Source organism: Leishmania braziliensis, chromosome 22 (genome assembly GCF_000002845.2).
Source record: "Leishmania braziliensis MHOM/BR/75/M2904 complete genome, chromosome 22".
Classification (NCBI taxonomy): Eukaryota; Euglenozoa; class Kinetoplastea; order Trypanosomatida; family Trypanosomatidae; genus Leishmania; species Leishmania braziliensis.
The window spans coordinates 513,526-527,976 of NC_009314.2; the positions used below are offsets into that span (position 1 = coordinate 513,526).

Below are 14,451 nucleotides of genomic sequence, written 5' to 3' on the forward strand. Positions count from 1 at the left end.
TGGAGGGGGGGGCTATGTGCGTGTGCGCGTGCGCGGGCAGAGACCTACACACGTAACGGGTGCAGATGTACTTGCGTGTATGTGGCCCTATGAGGGAAGGAGGGAGCGTTTAAGAGAAACGAAAGAGAAAAGGGTTAAGCGAAGGGGTGAAGAAACGACAGCAAAGAGGAAATGCGGCTGTGCACGGCCTGTGCATCAGCGGGGCACACACTAAGGGGGGAGGAGGAACGAAAAAGTGAAAGCGCGCGCGCGTGAGTGCGAAAGGAGAAGGAAAAGGGAGGAAGAAGGGGGTGTGGTGCGGGTAGGGAGACGGAAACACTCAAGTACGCGCCAGAAAAAAAAAAAAAACAGCGACGACAACGACAGCAAGGGGAGCGAAAGTCTACAAGAAACACAAAAGCCAAACGAGAACAGGCAAATCAAAGAAAGAGGAGGCAACTATACCTTACCGAAGGAGAAGAAAGTAAAGCAGCCCCCCAACGTACTTCCGAGAGAGGCAGAGTGTGAGTCGAGAATGCAAAACGTAAAGCAACGGGAAGAGAAAGTTATGAGACACAAGAGCTCTATCACGCACGCACAGTGCCCTGCCTCGTCCACCTCTACAGGAGGTAAATACTGTCGAACGCAGAAAGAAAGCGAGGCGAGGCGCCGTTGACAACCAACAAGCACAACAGAGAGCGCAGGCCTATTTGTACAGAGATGATGAAAACAACAAAGCACACACGAACACGCACAAAGAAACGCTAGGAAGTAGACACTTGCGGGATGCTGTCGGGAAGGGGGGAGAGAGAGAGAGCCGTGCGGCACAGAGGAGGAACACAACACAGTTTGGAACACCGCGGCAGCGGTCTTCTTCCCCCTTTTTTTCCGCTTTTGGAGTTCGCTCGAGGTGTGTAGTTTTTGGAAATACGGTTGTTGGGGCGTCCGTGTAGTCGCCGCAGCACAGGTGGGGGGAGGGAGGGGGGTCAGTAGTGGAAAGGGCGGAAATAACTCGCAAAGCTCACGGGCAATTGGAAATACTGGAAAAAAAAATGGGGGTTTCCCTTTTTCTCTTTTTTTTTTTGGTATAGCGGTGCCCGTTGGTGCCCTTCAGGCTCGTGAATTAGCGATGCTGGTACTGGTGCTGAGCGTTGGTCTGATACGGGAGATCACGCTGGGTGAGGATGAAGAGGAGACTGTTCCTCTCTGTCGGGAGGGGAAGAGAATGTATGCGCAGAATAGTAAAGAGCAGCACACAGAAAGAGATCGTGTTGCAGTGCTCCAGAGCGTCTTGTGGTGGAGTCTTCTGTCTGCGTAGGTGAGTGTGAGTGTGGGTGTGTGTGAGAGTAGTTATGTGTGGGAGCGCCTTTTTGCAGTGTACCGGCGGAGACACAACCTACAGAGAGCGTCCACGGCCCGTCGCCACCGCAGCAGCAGTGATCAAACCAGCCGTTTAAGCCCAGTGGCGAGATTACGAGGTGCCCCTGCAGTGGACGTCGATGTTGTACCGCAAATTAACGATACAGCAAACTCACAGAGGGATACGCCAGGGCGCTTGTATACGAGAAGCGAGAGCTTGAAGAAAGGGAGAAAAAGCACCACTACAGCACAGCGATGGGCGTGTGGGGAGGGGGGAGTCACTTCAAGCGTCTGCACACACTTACTCAATAGCCAATAACGAAGCAAAACGAGAGACAAAAAGCGCCCACACACACATACATATGTACTCTCGTGCACGGCAAACTCGTTCCTCTTTCAGAGAGGGTGCGAGTGAGTGGAAAAGGAAAGAAAATAGAAAATGGCAACGTATTCGTTGGTTTCTCCTTTCGTTTGTTTCTCCTTTCGTTTTTTGGACTTTGGGTGGGCGTGTGTGTGGGCGTGTGTGTGGATGAAGGGGGGATGAGCCTCCGACAAGGTCGGTGATTGTCAAAGGCAGAAGAGAGAGCGAGAGCGAGCGAAGGAATGAAGAGGGGCGAGTGGACAAAAGGGCGGGAACACGAAAGAAAAAAAAAGAAAACGAGAAGAACGTCAAAGCAACCGATCCGAGCCCAAGCCGTCAAGCACGACACGAAACGCGGACATGCGTACAGGATAAGAAGCGCAGTAGCCTCTGCGCGAGGGTGTTGTCCTCGGTGGCACCAGTTCGCTAATCCAGCTACGACTGCCCAGTAAGCCTCTGGTGTCGTAGCTGGGCAGTAGAGTAGGTACACACAGCGAGAAGGCAGAATGAGAGAAAGAGACGCACATTGGCGCTAATACCCTCCTGCACTCCACACCTCATAACACACAAGCATACCCGCGCGCTTGCGTTCCCCTCGCACTCCTTTGCGTGTGTGTGTGTGTGTGTGTCCCGCGCATCCCCCCCCCCTCTACCCTTCCCACCGCCTCGTATAGCATCTGAAGATGGAGAGAGGGAGGGGGGGGGGGGGGGCAAGAGACGATGCGTGCCTTGTGGGCACAGAAGTGCTCTATACGAAGATGTCCCGCCCACAGCGGCAATGACAGCAAGGGAAAGCAAATCAAACCATCGAAACAAAACCCACAAAACGGCGATAAGAACAGCACACACCCACACACACACACACACCAACTGCGGGCACCACGCCAGAGGAATGTGAGCGTGCCGCTGCGTGTGGATGTCAAACTGATATGGAACGCAGTCGTTGAACTAAAGCGCCTCGGGTTTCCCACAGGCTAGCTCACCACTCCGCCACTGCCTGCCGCGTGCATCCAATATGGGAAGACCCCCGCACACGCGCCACTTACAGCTCTGGTGAATGGTGTGAAGTAAAGACGTGGAAGGGTTGAAAGTCCTCCAGCAGAGGGTTGTATCCGCTGCGCGTTGTGAAAAGCGCGGTCTTGTCACCGCCGTGCGTCTGCCAGAAGACTGGGTGCCGCATTGACTCTACCTCCTTGTGCGCCCCGCAGATGCGGGTGTACACAGTGGACAAGTGATCAAAGTCTGTCGGGAAGCAAATGTCGACCACGCCAGCATTCGTGTGTAGCGCGTCGGCGGGCCTGCGCAGATAGATGTCCTTGGCCACGCGCAACTTCACCTGGAGCACAGGTCCGTTCACGCCGGGTAATGCTTGCCGCACGCTGGACCAGTCCGCCACGAACAGGTGGTGGCGAGGGAAGTACTGAGCGAGCGTCTCAAGAAAGACCATCTGCACTGTTGGCAGCCAGGCAGTGTGGAAAGGGCTCATGATGTACGCCATCTTCGTGAATATCGCGGTGGTGGAGTCGGTCATGTTCGGCTCGATGCTCCGGCGCTTCGGTGCGTCAAGGGTTTCGCGGCCGTCGGTGAGGCAAAGCACCTTCAAGTTATGAAACGACTCCTCCTGCATCCAGTTCAGGTAGCGCAGATAGCGCAGAATAATTGGATCCTGTAGGGCGTAGTAGCGCTCGTGCGCCGTAGCGAGGTTGTCATGCTGCTGAAAGCCAAACCAGTGCTCACTCACAACCGCCTCCTGGTCCCACAACACACAGTCGTGCGGCATGCCGGAGAACAGCTCCACGGCGAGCACGACACAGCGCCGCTTCTCCAGCTGCCGCCAGTTCAGCACCGACAAGTGGTGGATATTGACGTGGTGGTAGTGGTGGATAAGCCTGTTGCGCAGTACCTGGATCAGGTGCGGGTTCTGCTCCACGGCGTGGTACTCACATGTAGCGTAGAGGTCAGGAAAGTGCTCGGCCAGGTAGTCGAGCATCGACAACGCTAGCGCGCCGGTGCCGGCACCGATGTCGTATACGATGAGCGGCTCACGGGGATCAAACTTGGCGCGGTGCGTCGTGACGAGGTACTCCGCCAGCACCCAGCCGTAGTAGGGCTGAAAGAGCTGCGTCGGTGTCACGAAACCCGGCGTTGACTCATGTAGTTTGGTGGCATACCGCTCATAGTCGTACTGGTTGCGCAGCGAGGCGAACGGGATGGGGTCGAAGTAGCCTGTGGTCATGAGCTGGCGGTACTTTCGAAATAGCTTCGGGTAGTATCCCCATTTGCTATGGTAGAGAGCAAAGTGCACGAAGTCCCGCATGATGAGGCTTGTGCCCAGAGACGGGTGGTCAGAGACGGCGCCGCCCTCGAAGACGATCATGTCCTCAAACATCTTGCGCTGCCGCTCCACACGCTGCTCCTCCAGCACGGCCACGATCTGATCCAGGCGTGCCTCGCTGGTGATGTCATTTTGTGAGGAGACGACATACGGAGCTCCGCTGCAACCGCCCCAGAAGACCTCGGCAGCAGGCCCAGCATCAGTCGGGCCAACACCGACGCCGCCCTCGGCGGGGTGCACCATAATGGAGGTTGCGTCCGCCTGCGCAGCCAGCGACACAGACGCCGTAGCCTCTTCGCCCGTGATGGGGTTGCTGCTGTCTGTAGCCCCTGGGATCGCCGACGATGAAGTGAGCTGCGATGACGATGGCGCTGACACTGTGGGCCCTGGAGCCCACAATAATCGTGACCGTAGAAGAAGTCCCACCATAGGTACCACTTCGTCACGAAGAACCTGCGGTGTCTCAGCAAGCCCCGGCAACGTCTTGCCTGCCGGTACGAGAGTCGCCCCACCGCATACTCTCCGAGAGTTCACATTAATGACAGAAGCGGCAGCAGCGAGGACATCGCCTCTGCGCGGACGTCCCAGCTTGTGCAGTGGAGCTGCAAGGCGCATCCCTCTCTCTCTCTCTCTCTCTTTTTGGGAAGGTGGATTGCGCTGCTCACTTGATCGCTAACTGGTGCCGCAGGCGATCCACCGAATTCCACACAGAAGTGAGACGTTTTGTTTCTTCGCCCGATTGCCTCTCAGCTCGACTTTTCTCGGTCGCCGTCGCAGCCATCAACAGGCTTGACGGTAGGCGTATCCATGTATATATACACGTGTGTGTGTGTGTGTGTGTGGGTGGGTGTGTGGGTGCGTGCGTGCGTGCGTGTGTGTGTGCGTCGGTGTCTGAGTACACTGGTGAATGTAGGTAGCAGACAGATTTGGATGAAAAGGCTCGGATCTGTAGTACCTAAGTGCGTGTCACGCACACGGGAGCAAGAAAGAGAGCGCGAGAAGTGAAGCGACAGAGAAACAGAGAAAGCGCGCGGTGTGCGGCAAGTCCTGCGGAGAGGAGCGGAGGAGCGGAGGGCGACAAGACACACTGAAAGGCTTCGAAGGAAGCATGGGGAAAGAAGGAGAGGAGAGAGGGTGAATAATGAAAGGGCGGAGAACACAGAGCACACAAGAGAGAGAGAGAGATGAACCTCACCACCACAGGTGGGGAAGGTAAGCTAGATGACGCCGCACCTAAGCGGGAAAAGAGGGAGCGCCGGAGCAGCAGTATCGTTCCTCAACCACCGCCCACGAAAGCGCGTGCGAGGGACAGGACAGGGAAACGATATAGAAAATCAGCTTCAGGCAAGCACAGATGGCCTACGCGGTTATACCTCCCCCTCTCCTCCAGCCCGCCCGCCCGCTGATGGGTTGTGAGGAGAGGGTAGATGAAAGAGAGAATAGGAGAGCCAAAGACGGGTCGGACCCCATCTTTGGCTGAGCTTATACAGGAGCATGGGCGATGTGATTGCTCGTCACAGTGCCCCCTCCCATGACTCTTTCTCCATCCATCCACCCCCACCTCGTCTGGCAACCATCAACATCACCACAAACACCGCCGCTATCGAAAGCACAAGACAGGGGAGAGCGGGAAGCGGGGGAGAAGGTGCGTGCGGCAGCTGCTCGCTCTTTCCCTTTTTTGGAGGGGGGCTTAATCTAAGTCGCTTTCGATGTGGCAGTGAGAAGCGAAAGTCAAGATCAGCGCCATCCAGTGAAAGGCGAGGTCGCGTGACACCCGCCGAAGCGCATGCGCACGCGCGTAAGCGCATCGCCACCGCACAATCGGAGAGCATGAGCAAGAAGGGTACGAGGAGAGAGAGAGAGACAGTGGCAGGGCAAGAGCGAAGACGCAAACACAAAACAAAGATGGCACACCAAGGAATGAAGAAGCAACACCATAAAATAGATTGAGCAATAAGGAATGGACGAAGTAGGAGGGGGACTTCGCCCAAAAAAAAAAAAACACACGCAGACACGGGACGACAAGCCAATCATCATCACCAGCATATCAGCTCGTCAGTCATTCACAAAGCTCGCGTGCTGCGCAAACAGTGGGTCATCCTGCGTCATGCGCCACATGAGACACATAGAAAGAAGCAGGCGAAACACCACGTCGTATTGGCCCTCCCTTCACATATCACCTACTTGATCGTAAAAGTGATTGCGTCAAGCGGAAGCATAGCACAAATTCATGCCGCGCAAACATGGCGACTTGAAGAAAAAAAAGCGAGAGGCAAAATCAGCAGCCACGGCAGCGGCAGTAACGGACGCCTCTGTCTACTCGCTCTATTGCACCGGCTCGTAGGGGCGGGAAGAGATGCTGTCAGAGAGGTGGGCGGAAGAATGCTCTTCACCGCTCTCCGACACTGGGAAGTATTTCCGCCGCCTCGCCGGCGAGTGCGCTGCTGACCTGCTAAAGCCCTCTCCCCTCGATACCGAGGAGACGTCCTGCACCCTGGCATGCAGCGACCCTCCAGAGCTGTCCTTGCTCCCGGTGCTGGCGACAGAAGCATCATTACGCATCCGCTGCGACGGCGGCATCGGGGAATCGGCCTCCCTACCCTCGTCGCCGCCCATCTCGTTCACCTGCTGATTAGTGCGATTGCCGCTGTGTTTCTTAAAGTTCCGCCGCTTGCGCAGCTCGAAGCAAGAGAACAAACCCTTTGCCTCCGGCTCGCCGCTCTGCCTGCGGTACTCGCCGAGCGCCCGCTTCTTCTCGCGCCTCTTCACAATGTGCTCGTACGTGGACTGGTGGGTGATGTCGAGGTAGACGTGGAAGCAGATGAGCTTACCGAGGGAACCGATGCCGACCACAGCGATGAGCAAGCACACAAAATTGAAGAAGACGAGAGCCGGGAAGGCTTGAGGGGGGCTACGGTAGGCGTGTGTGCGCATGTGGCGCTTGAAGGAGTCAGTGTCGCGCAGCATCAGCTGAATGATGTACAGACTTATCGCCGCCACCCACGCCATCGCAACCCAGGCGACCACCATAAAAGTTGCGAAGAGCCGGTAGTTCTTGGCGCCGACGCAACTGTTCAGCCAGCGACAGTGATGATCAAACCCTGGTACGCACTTGTCGCACACGCTGCAGTGCTTGCAGCCTACTTGCACAAATCGCCGACAAAAGACGCACGGCTCTGTGCTGGGCTCCGCTGACTCCGGCACGAGCTCATCCTGGGTAAGGCGGGGGAGGTCAGTGCGGAAGACGGCGGGGTCTTGCTGAGGGTACAGCTCCAGCGCCACCTTCGTACAGACTACTAACGCCACAAGCACAGAAGAGATGACGAGTACGGCGATAAACTGTGCGCCGACGAAGAAAGGGATCTGCAGCATGTAGTGCAAAATCGAAAGCACTGCGATCGCGGTCCACGCGCTGACCTGCAGCGCATCTAAGGGGCGCTCATACCCGCTTCGACGTGGACGCACTGGGTCGCCATAAATGTCCCTCCACTCGCCCTCCGCACTCTGCGGTCTGCAGCAACAAAACAACATTAAACAAAGCGGTTACAGCCAGCGTGCGGTGGTGCTTAGGTGTGAATTAATACTTCCTGCCCACGCTACTGCAAGATCAGAGCGAGAGAAAGAGAGAGGGGAAGAAAGGAGAAGGCAGCAATCGAGTCGAGGGAGTCTCCCATCCCATTGTTTTGGAAACCCACACCAGGTGCTGTCACCAGGCGCGTTAGTCGTTGCCAGGCAGGAGAAACGGGCATCAGTATGCCGTTCGTGCAGAACGGCGATTGATGTTTTGGATGAATTATGAAAAAATGCAGAGTCCACCCATCCTTATCCATCGTGTCTCACGCAGTGGTGGAAGTGATGGAGGTGGGGGGTGGGGCTTCGCTTGAACTCACAGACGGAGTAGCAAAGACCAGCTAGCATTCTCTTCAACATAAGAAGGATGGAAAGAGAGCTACTACACACACCCTCCCACACACACACGCACATACATATATATATATATACACCCCTACGTGTTGCGGCCGGAAGTCGCTCAAGAAACGAGCGGAGAGACTCTGCCTCCTCCCTGCAAGAGGACTAAAAGTGCTGCTGCAAATAAAAAGGGGAAAAGAGAGGGGGGAGCGGGAGAAGGGAAAGCAGAGAGGAACGAAAAACCCCATCAAACATCGTCACTGACGTGTGTGTGTGTGGGGGGGGGGGAAACGAAAACAGAAGACCCTGAAGAGAAGTCGATGTCTGCACCTGACCTCCTCCCAACATGGAAAGAGTGGCGAATCCGCTCTCTGGACACCATCTCCGACGATACCAACAGTTTCAGTAGAGTGGGGCTGATCGTACGTACTAGGTAGAGGGAAAGAGTAGAGAAACGAGGCTTCTCCGCCTTCACCCCTCTTGGGCGCCGCCCTATCGTAGTACAAGGTAAAGAGAAAAAGAGAGAGAGAGAGAGAGGTGGAAACGATAATATCAGGAGAAGATAAATCAGCTTTGCAAAGAGAGGCGTCGGGTTATGACGCAACCACTAAGGGCTGGACTAGAAAAACACATGTCAACCACAGCGCTCCCTTCTCTGGTCCCTCGGCGCTGCCAGGAGAAGCGGAATAGGGGAAAGACAGCAACAGAAGCGATGGTCGAGTGACCGTGTGTGTGTGTGTGTGTGTGTGTGTGTGTGTGTGTGTGTGTGTGTGTGTGCAGGGAGGAAAGGGCGGTAGAAGCTTCTGTCTTTCGCTGCCTGGTATGTATGCGGGGGAGGCGCAGCATAAAGTAGAGAGAAATGGGAGAGGACAAAGGCGTAACCGCGTGTAAGCCTCCGCTAATGGGGGGGCATCGAGGTATTCAAACAAACAAAAAGCTACGGAAATGGAGCCTTTTTTTTTCTTTTCTGCGTCTCATCAGTCAATGATCAGCCACTTCTCTACGCGGATGTGTTGTGCGTCCTTTTCTTCGTTGTTGTGTTTCGTTCATTGTTTCACTGTCGGTGTCAGACTCGCTCGGGATAGAGTGGGTCGGGGAAAGCGGCAGATAAAGAGAGAAGGGCGGGTCGCGAACAGGAAAACAGTAGGAGTTGGAAAGAGGGGGAGAAGAGGGAGGGTGGCTAGAAAAAGAGCTTGGAATGCACGACAGACTCAGCACGGATTAGCGCCACTCCTCGTCACAGACATGTACACGTACATCACAGCAAAGAAGTTAGCCATCTACATTCACACGGGCAAGCGCGGCGAGGCACAACGTGATATTCGCTCGACATCCGGGCACTCCGCAGCGCAGCTTGCCACTCGCCCCCCTCAGATCTGTTTCTTTCCGCGTCATAGAAAGGAGTGTGCCGTACGTGAGAAATCGCTGGAGTGTTTGGTTCGCTCTTTGCTCTCCCCCTCATATCAGGTTTTGCTCCCAGTCTGAGGGTCTTACAGCGTTTCAAGAAGAGAAACATCAGCCGTTAACGAGTTTCGCTTCGCTGTTTGCGTATTTCGTGCTCTTCTCACGATGTGTTGGTCTTTGTAACGAGTGCTTTGCGGGTGGGGCGATCACACACACACACACGCGCGCACGTGCCATCCATGCGCACGCTGGCGATTCATTACTGTGGCTGCAAGCTTGCGCTCTTTTCGAAGGGTCTGCAGGTTGGCACCTGCAGACCGTCACACATGACTGCGCACGTAAACAACAGAAAGCATTTATGTATACAACGGAGCGAAAAAAAAAAACACGTAGAAAAAGGGGAAACGCCTCTCTCACCCCTTACCTCTCCCCTTGTGACGCGCACACAGACGGAGATCGAGAGAAAGAGCCAGCGAACGGGTGCAGGCATGTGCTGTCACAACTTACCTCTGGCGTCTGTAGGTCTTGCCCCAGAGTACCTTGACACTCGCCGCGAAAGCGGCATTCTGCGCCTCTAGCACAGCGATGAGCTGCTCCACCTCCGCCACAATGCCCTGCTCGTACTCCTCGAAGCGGGCGAGCAGATTCTGCTCAGCGTACAGCTGCTTGATAACAGCGACTTTGGCTGGGTCAGCGGAGCCGTAGTTGGCCTTGAACTCCGCGGCCTTTTCTGCTGGGGCGATCGCCAGGAAGGTGACGGCGAGCCACGAGCACTTGGCGTCCTCAATGTCGGTGCCAATCTTGCCCAGCTTCTCCGGCGAGGTGAAGCAGTCCATCACGTCGTCCTGCACCTGGAAATACTCGCCCATCACCATGGACACCTTGTGCGTTACCTCCTTGTCCACCTTCTCCGCAGTCCCGCTCACCAACAGGCCCATCACCAGTGGTAGCCAGTAGGTGTAGTAGGCGGTCTTGTACACGACGATGCGGCGATGGTTGAAGGGGGTGTACTCGACGTAGTCCGTCGTGTTGGCGTGCGCCACGTTGGCGTCCAGCTTCGCCGAGTCCACCATCGACGTGACGTCGTACAGCTGGCCAATCGTGGTGGTGAAATCAACGTCGTGGAAGACGCGCAGCACCTCGGCGAGGAAGGGGCGGTCGGCGAAGTAGTGAAGTGCCACCTGCGTCGCCCAGGCCAGTAGAATGAGGCCGTCATTGATGGCCACCTGCGTGGTCACGCCGGGGTGCAGGTACCAGCACGGCCTGCCGCGGCGAGTCTTGCTGTTGTCCATGATGTCATCTTCCACAAGGAAGTGGGCCTGTAGCATCTCGATCATCCAGCCGCACACGCACGCGTCGTGCAGAGTGCGCTCCATCGCCGCTGCGTCCATCCGCGCATCCTTCGCCATCGCCTCCGCCACGTCCACAACGCAGAGACCGCGGTTGTACTTACCCCCGAGGCAGGTGGTGTCCATCATATCCTTTAGGTAGCGCTTGCGATGGACGTCCATTTCGAAGCGCTTTTCCACATCGCTGAGGAGGAACCCCTGAACCTCCTCGTAGACCCTCTGGAAGCGCTCCATGTGCGTCATGATGATGTGCGAAGACGCTCTCTCCCGCTTTTTTCTTCGTTTCCTGTTTCTGCAAGAAGAACAAGACTCAGACGACTGTCAGAAAATGAAGCGAGTGAATGAGGCGCCAAACGGAAGACGGTAACACAAGCAAGCAAAGCAATATCGAGACGTCCAAAGCTGACGTTGACTGGCGGATAGGCTCACAATGCGGCGGGCGAGCAAAAAAGAGAGATCGCCGTTGTAGGGAGGGTGAAGAATGATGCAATGAGTGTGGAAAGGAGGGGAGAAATGCAGAAGAAAGGGGTAGGGGATAATGGAGCTACGTGAAGGGTCAAGAATGAGCACGAAGGAACGAGTTGGGGAAGGATGGCGTACGGCACTGCTTGGCGTGCACACGACGTCCTATGAGAAGGTGGGGTGGGGGGAGCTAGTGGACAGCAGCAGACTCACAAACCGTCCACCACAGTACCGTCTCTCCAACGCGGCGGCGTCGCTACTCTCCTCTCCAGGTTCCTTTTCTGAGCCTCGACTGCGACGTTGTGAGGGGAGGTGTATCTGTGTCGGTTACGTGGGTGTGTGTGTGTGTGTGTGTGTGTGTGTGTACGTGTGTGAGGAAGGGAGAAGAGGCGCAGCTGACAATGGAAGACAAACAATAAAAAGCAACGGAGGTGTCTCAAACAGGAGATCGTAAAGGGGGCAGTAAAGTCATCACACCTCAAGAAGAGAGGATGAGAAGGACGGCAAACGTGATGAGCGCCGTGAACGATGCGCCTTGGCGCACGCTACACGTGGGCACACCCTTGTGGGTGCGGTGTGTGTGTGTGCTCGTGTGGAGCAACGGCACCTTCGTCAGTCTCTCGCTCTCACGCCTATCCACCCCTACGCACGCACAGGCTTCTTGAACACCGCCTCTCTCCTCCTCGCAGCGCATGCACCGAGAGAGAGAGAGAAACACAGACATGCTTGCGCACAGCGAGAGTGAGAAGGAAGTTTTTGGTAGCTCCAAAGAGAGAGAGAGAGAGAAAAAAAGGTTCACTTTACATGAAAACAACGTCCGATCTCATCACACACACACCAGCAGACACGCGCCTCAACGTACAAAAAAGGGCAGCAACGTCAGCGTCACGGGGGGGAATAATTCAAACAGAAGCACACAAATCAGCCAAAAAAAAAAAAAGAAGAAAAACGAAGGGAGGCGCAAAATCATCGCATGCACCGAGGCCATCAATGGGGCCTTGCGCAACGCACATATAGGGAGCGAGTAACAGAGACACAGGCACGCAGGCGGCCTCGCCTCTCAGCTCGAACGCCCACTAATGCGTGCTAGTGGCACTGAAGAGCGGCGCCGTCCCCATCCCGGCAATCCGCGAGGGGTTCTGCAACTGCAGATTCACTTCATCGACGATCCGCAGGCACTCCGCCTTGGTGCTGAGGTACTGCGTGTCCTTCTCCTTCAGACGCACGTAGTCTTCTAGGGAGAAGGTAGACTGCCACAGCATGCGAATACGCTGCTCTTGTGTGGAAAGCGTGGTGAACACATCATTTGTGTGCAGCTCCTTCTTACGCGCCTCGTACTGAGCCGTGAGCGCATTCAGCTGCTGCTTCGACCCATCTCGTAGACGCGTGTAGTAAGCGAGTTGTCCATTAAGCACATTGCGCGTGTCCTCCACCTCCACCCGCAGCCCCGCAAGGTCACTGAACCTTTCCATCTCCACCTTCTGCTCCGCCATCTTGGCGCTGTGCGACGACAGCTCCTCTTTGATCTTCTTGTCGAGGTGTGCCACCTTGTCCAGCTCCACCTTACGCTCCAGCAACTCCTTCTCCAGTCGCTGGTGGGTCTTCACGTCGTTCTGAATCTGGTCACGCTTCGCATCTACCTGCGTCGCTAAGTTGTGAAGGGTGTCAGCGCTGTTTTCCGTCGGCATCTGCCGCTGCATCTCCAGGGCTTGTGAGATGCGGCTCAGCAGGTCAGCAATGTTCTTCTGCGCCTCGGCAATCTTGTCCAGCTCTGCCCGTTCCTTGTCGGGGTACTCGTCAATGAAAATTTGCATCTCGCGGTCCTTCTCTTGCAGTTCCTGAAAGGCCTGCACGTTCTCACCACTGAAGTTCTTCACTTCCTCCTCCAGCGCGCTTTGCCGAGCACGCGACTCTTGCAGCGTGTCGCGGATGTCATTCACCTGCCGCTCCAGCACCTCGATGTCGGAGCGGGCCGCCTTGAGCTGCCCAATCAGCTTCTCCTGCTCCTCCTTAACAGAGAGGGAGCATTGACTCTGCAGCTCTTTCCTCTCCCGTCGCTTGCGCAGAATGCCGCGCAGCATCTCGGCGGCACGCTTCTTGTCGGGGTCACCAGCGAGGTTCGCCATCAGAAGATCCTGCTTCGCGTGCAGTGTTCGCAACTCGTGCTGGCGATCCAGCACCATGTCCGACACCGCGAAGGCCTCGTCGCGGATGGCTGTGTAGGAGTGGTAGTCTTGGTTCTCGTTGAGAATGCGCCTGTCCAACTGCTGGATCTCCTCCTCCAGCAACTGCAACGTCGCCTTCGTCTTGGCGTCCGTGTCTTTCACAGCGAGGAATAAGTCGTCGACCCTCTTGCGCTGGGCGATGTTCTGCTTCTCCAGTCGCGCGGACTCATCCTTCACGGCAGCGAGGTCGCGTGAGCTAGAATTTTCTACGGCAACGTTTGCATCCGCAAGCGCGTCCTTCAGCTTTGCAATGTCATCCTGCAGCGACTTCGACTTCTGCTGCAGCTGCGTGAGCACGGAGCTGTTGCGGTCGATGAGTTGCTCCTGCTCCTGCAGCCGCTCAATCTCAGCCGAGAGCTCGGCAATCTTGGGGCGGATCAGCCCGATGTAGTAGCTACGGTCGCCAACCTGACGTCCGGGACCGGCAGAGGTACCGACGCCACTGCGCGACGCTGCCCTCATACCCTCCCGCGAGACAGCCGCCTCGACCGACACTGCAACCGGCTGCTGTAGGCTGCCACCCACACCGGCGACCTGCATACGGTTTGTGCCGGGCCGGGCCTGGGACCCAGGCCGCATCGTGGTACCGGGCCGCAGCCCACCGAACGTGCCGAGGTTCTGCGAGTTGAATCCGGTGTTCATGGCGTTGATGAGCTCCCTTGCGTGTATGTGTGTTTTCGCTGAGCTGGTTGCCCCACCACCCCCACCACCACCGAAGAAACGAAAGGAGGAAGGCAAAGAGGGGTCCCTTTTCTTTCGCCGTTGTGGCTGCTCTCTAATGACTGGAGAAAACAAAAAGAAAAATATCAACCACGGGTGGAACAAGCGGCTCAGGGAGGAGACTGAGTCGTGGGGTGACAGAGCGGCGATCCAGGGGCACAGCGTATACGCGAGTATGCTACAAAGAGTGCAACACAGCGAAGGCGAGAGAACCTGTAGCCCAGAGGAACGGTGTTCGGAGAGGTGGAGGAGAACGCATATGACGTAGGCCAAAGGAGAGGTGGTACGCAGCAAGGGTGGTAGCCTATAAGACACTAGGGGAGACACAGGCGGCGATTCGCAGAGGAA

General features: G+C 56.2%; 4 protein-coding genes across 4 annotated transcripts; all 4 read right to left on the minus strand.

Moving 5' to 3' along the window:
- Nucleotides 1-2,741: 2,741 nt before the first annotated feature.
- LBRM_22_1220 (conserved hypothetical protein) lies at nt 2,742-4,277 on the minus strand (the record flags this gene model as incomplete). The annotated part of the gene is made up of 1 exon (XM_001564990.1): nt 2,742-4,277. One exon carries the CDS (start codon nt 4,275-4,277, stop codon nt 2,742-2,744), a length of 1,536 nt encoding a protein of 511 aa, XP_001565040.1.
- Nucleotides 4,278-6,359: 2,082 nt separating this feature from the next.
- LBRM_22_1230 (conserved hypothetical protein) lies at nt 6,360-7,565 on the minus strand (the record flags this gene model as incomplete). Its single annotated transcript, XM_001564991.1, has 1 exon — nt 6,360-7,565. One exon carries the CDS (start codon nt 7,563-7,565, stop codon nt 6,360-6,362), a length of 1,206 nt encoding a protein of 401 aa, XP_001565041.1.
- A 2,285-nt stretch (nt 7,566-9,850) lies between these two features.
- On the minus strand, nt 9,851-10,939 carry FPPS (farnesyl pyrophosphate synthase; the record flags this gene model as incomplete). The annotated part of the gene is made up of 1 exon (XM_001564992.1): nt 9,851-10,939. One exon carries the CDS (start codon nt 10,937-10,939, stop codon nt 9,851-9,853), a length of 1,089 nt encoding a protein of 362 aa, XP_001565042.1.
- A 1,295-nt stretch (nt 10,940-12,234) lies between these two features.
- On the minus strand, nt 12,235-13,845 carry LBRM_22_1250 (intraflagellar transport protein-like protein; the record flags this gene model as incomplete). The annotated part of the gene is made up of 1 exon (XM_001564993.1): nt 12,235-13,845. One exon carries the CDS (start codon nt 13,843-13,845, stop codon nt 12,235-12,237), a length of 1,611 nt encoding a protein of 536 aa, XP_001565043.1.
- Between the last annotated feature and the right edge of the window lie 606 nt (nt 13,846-14,451).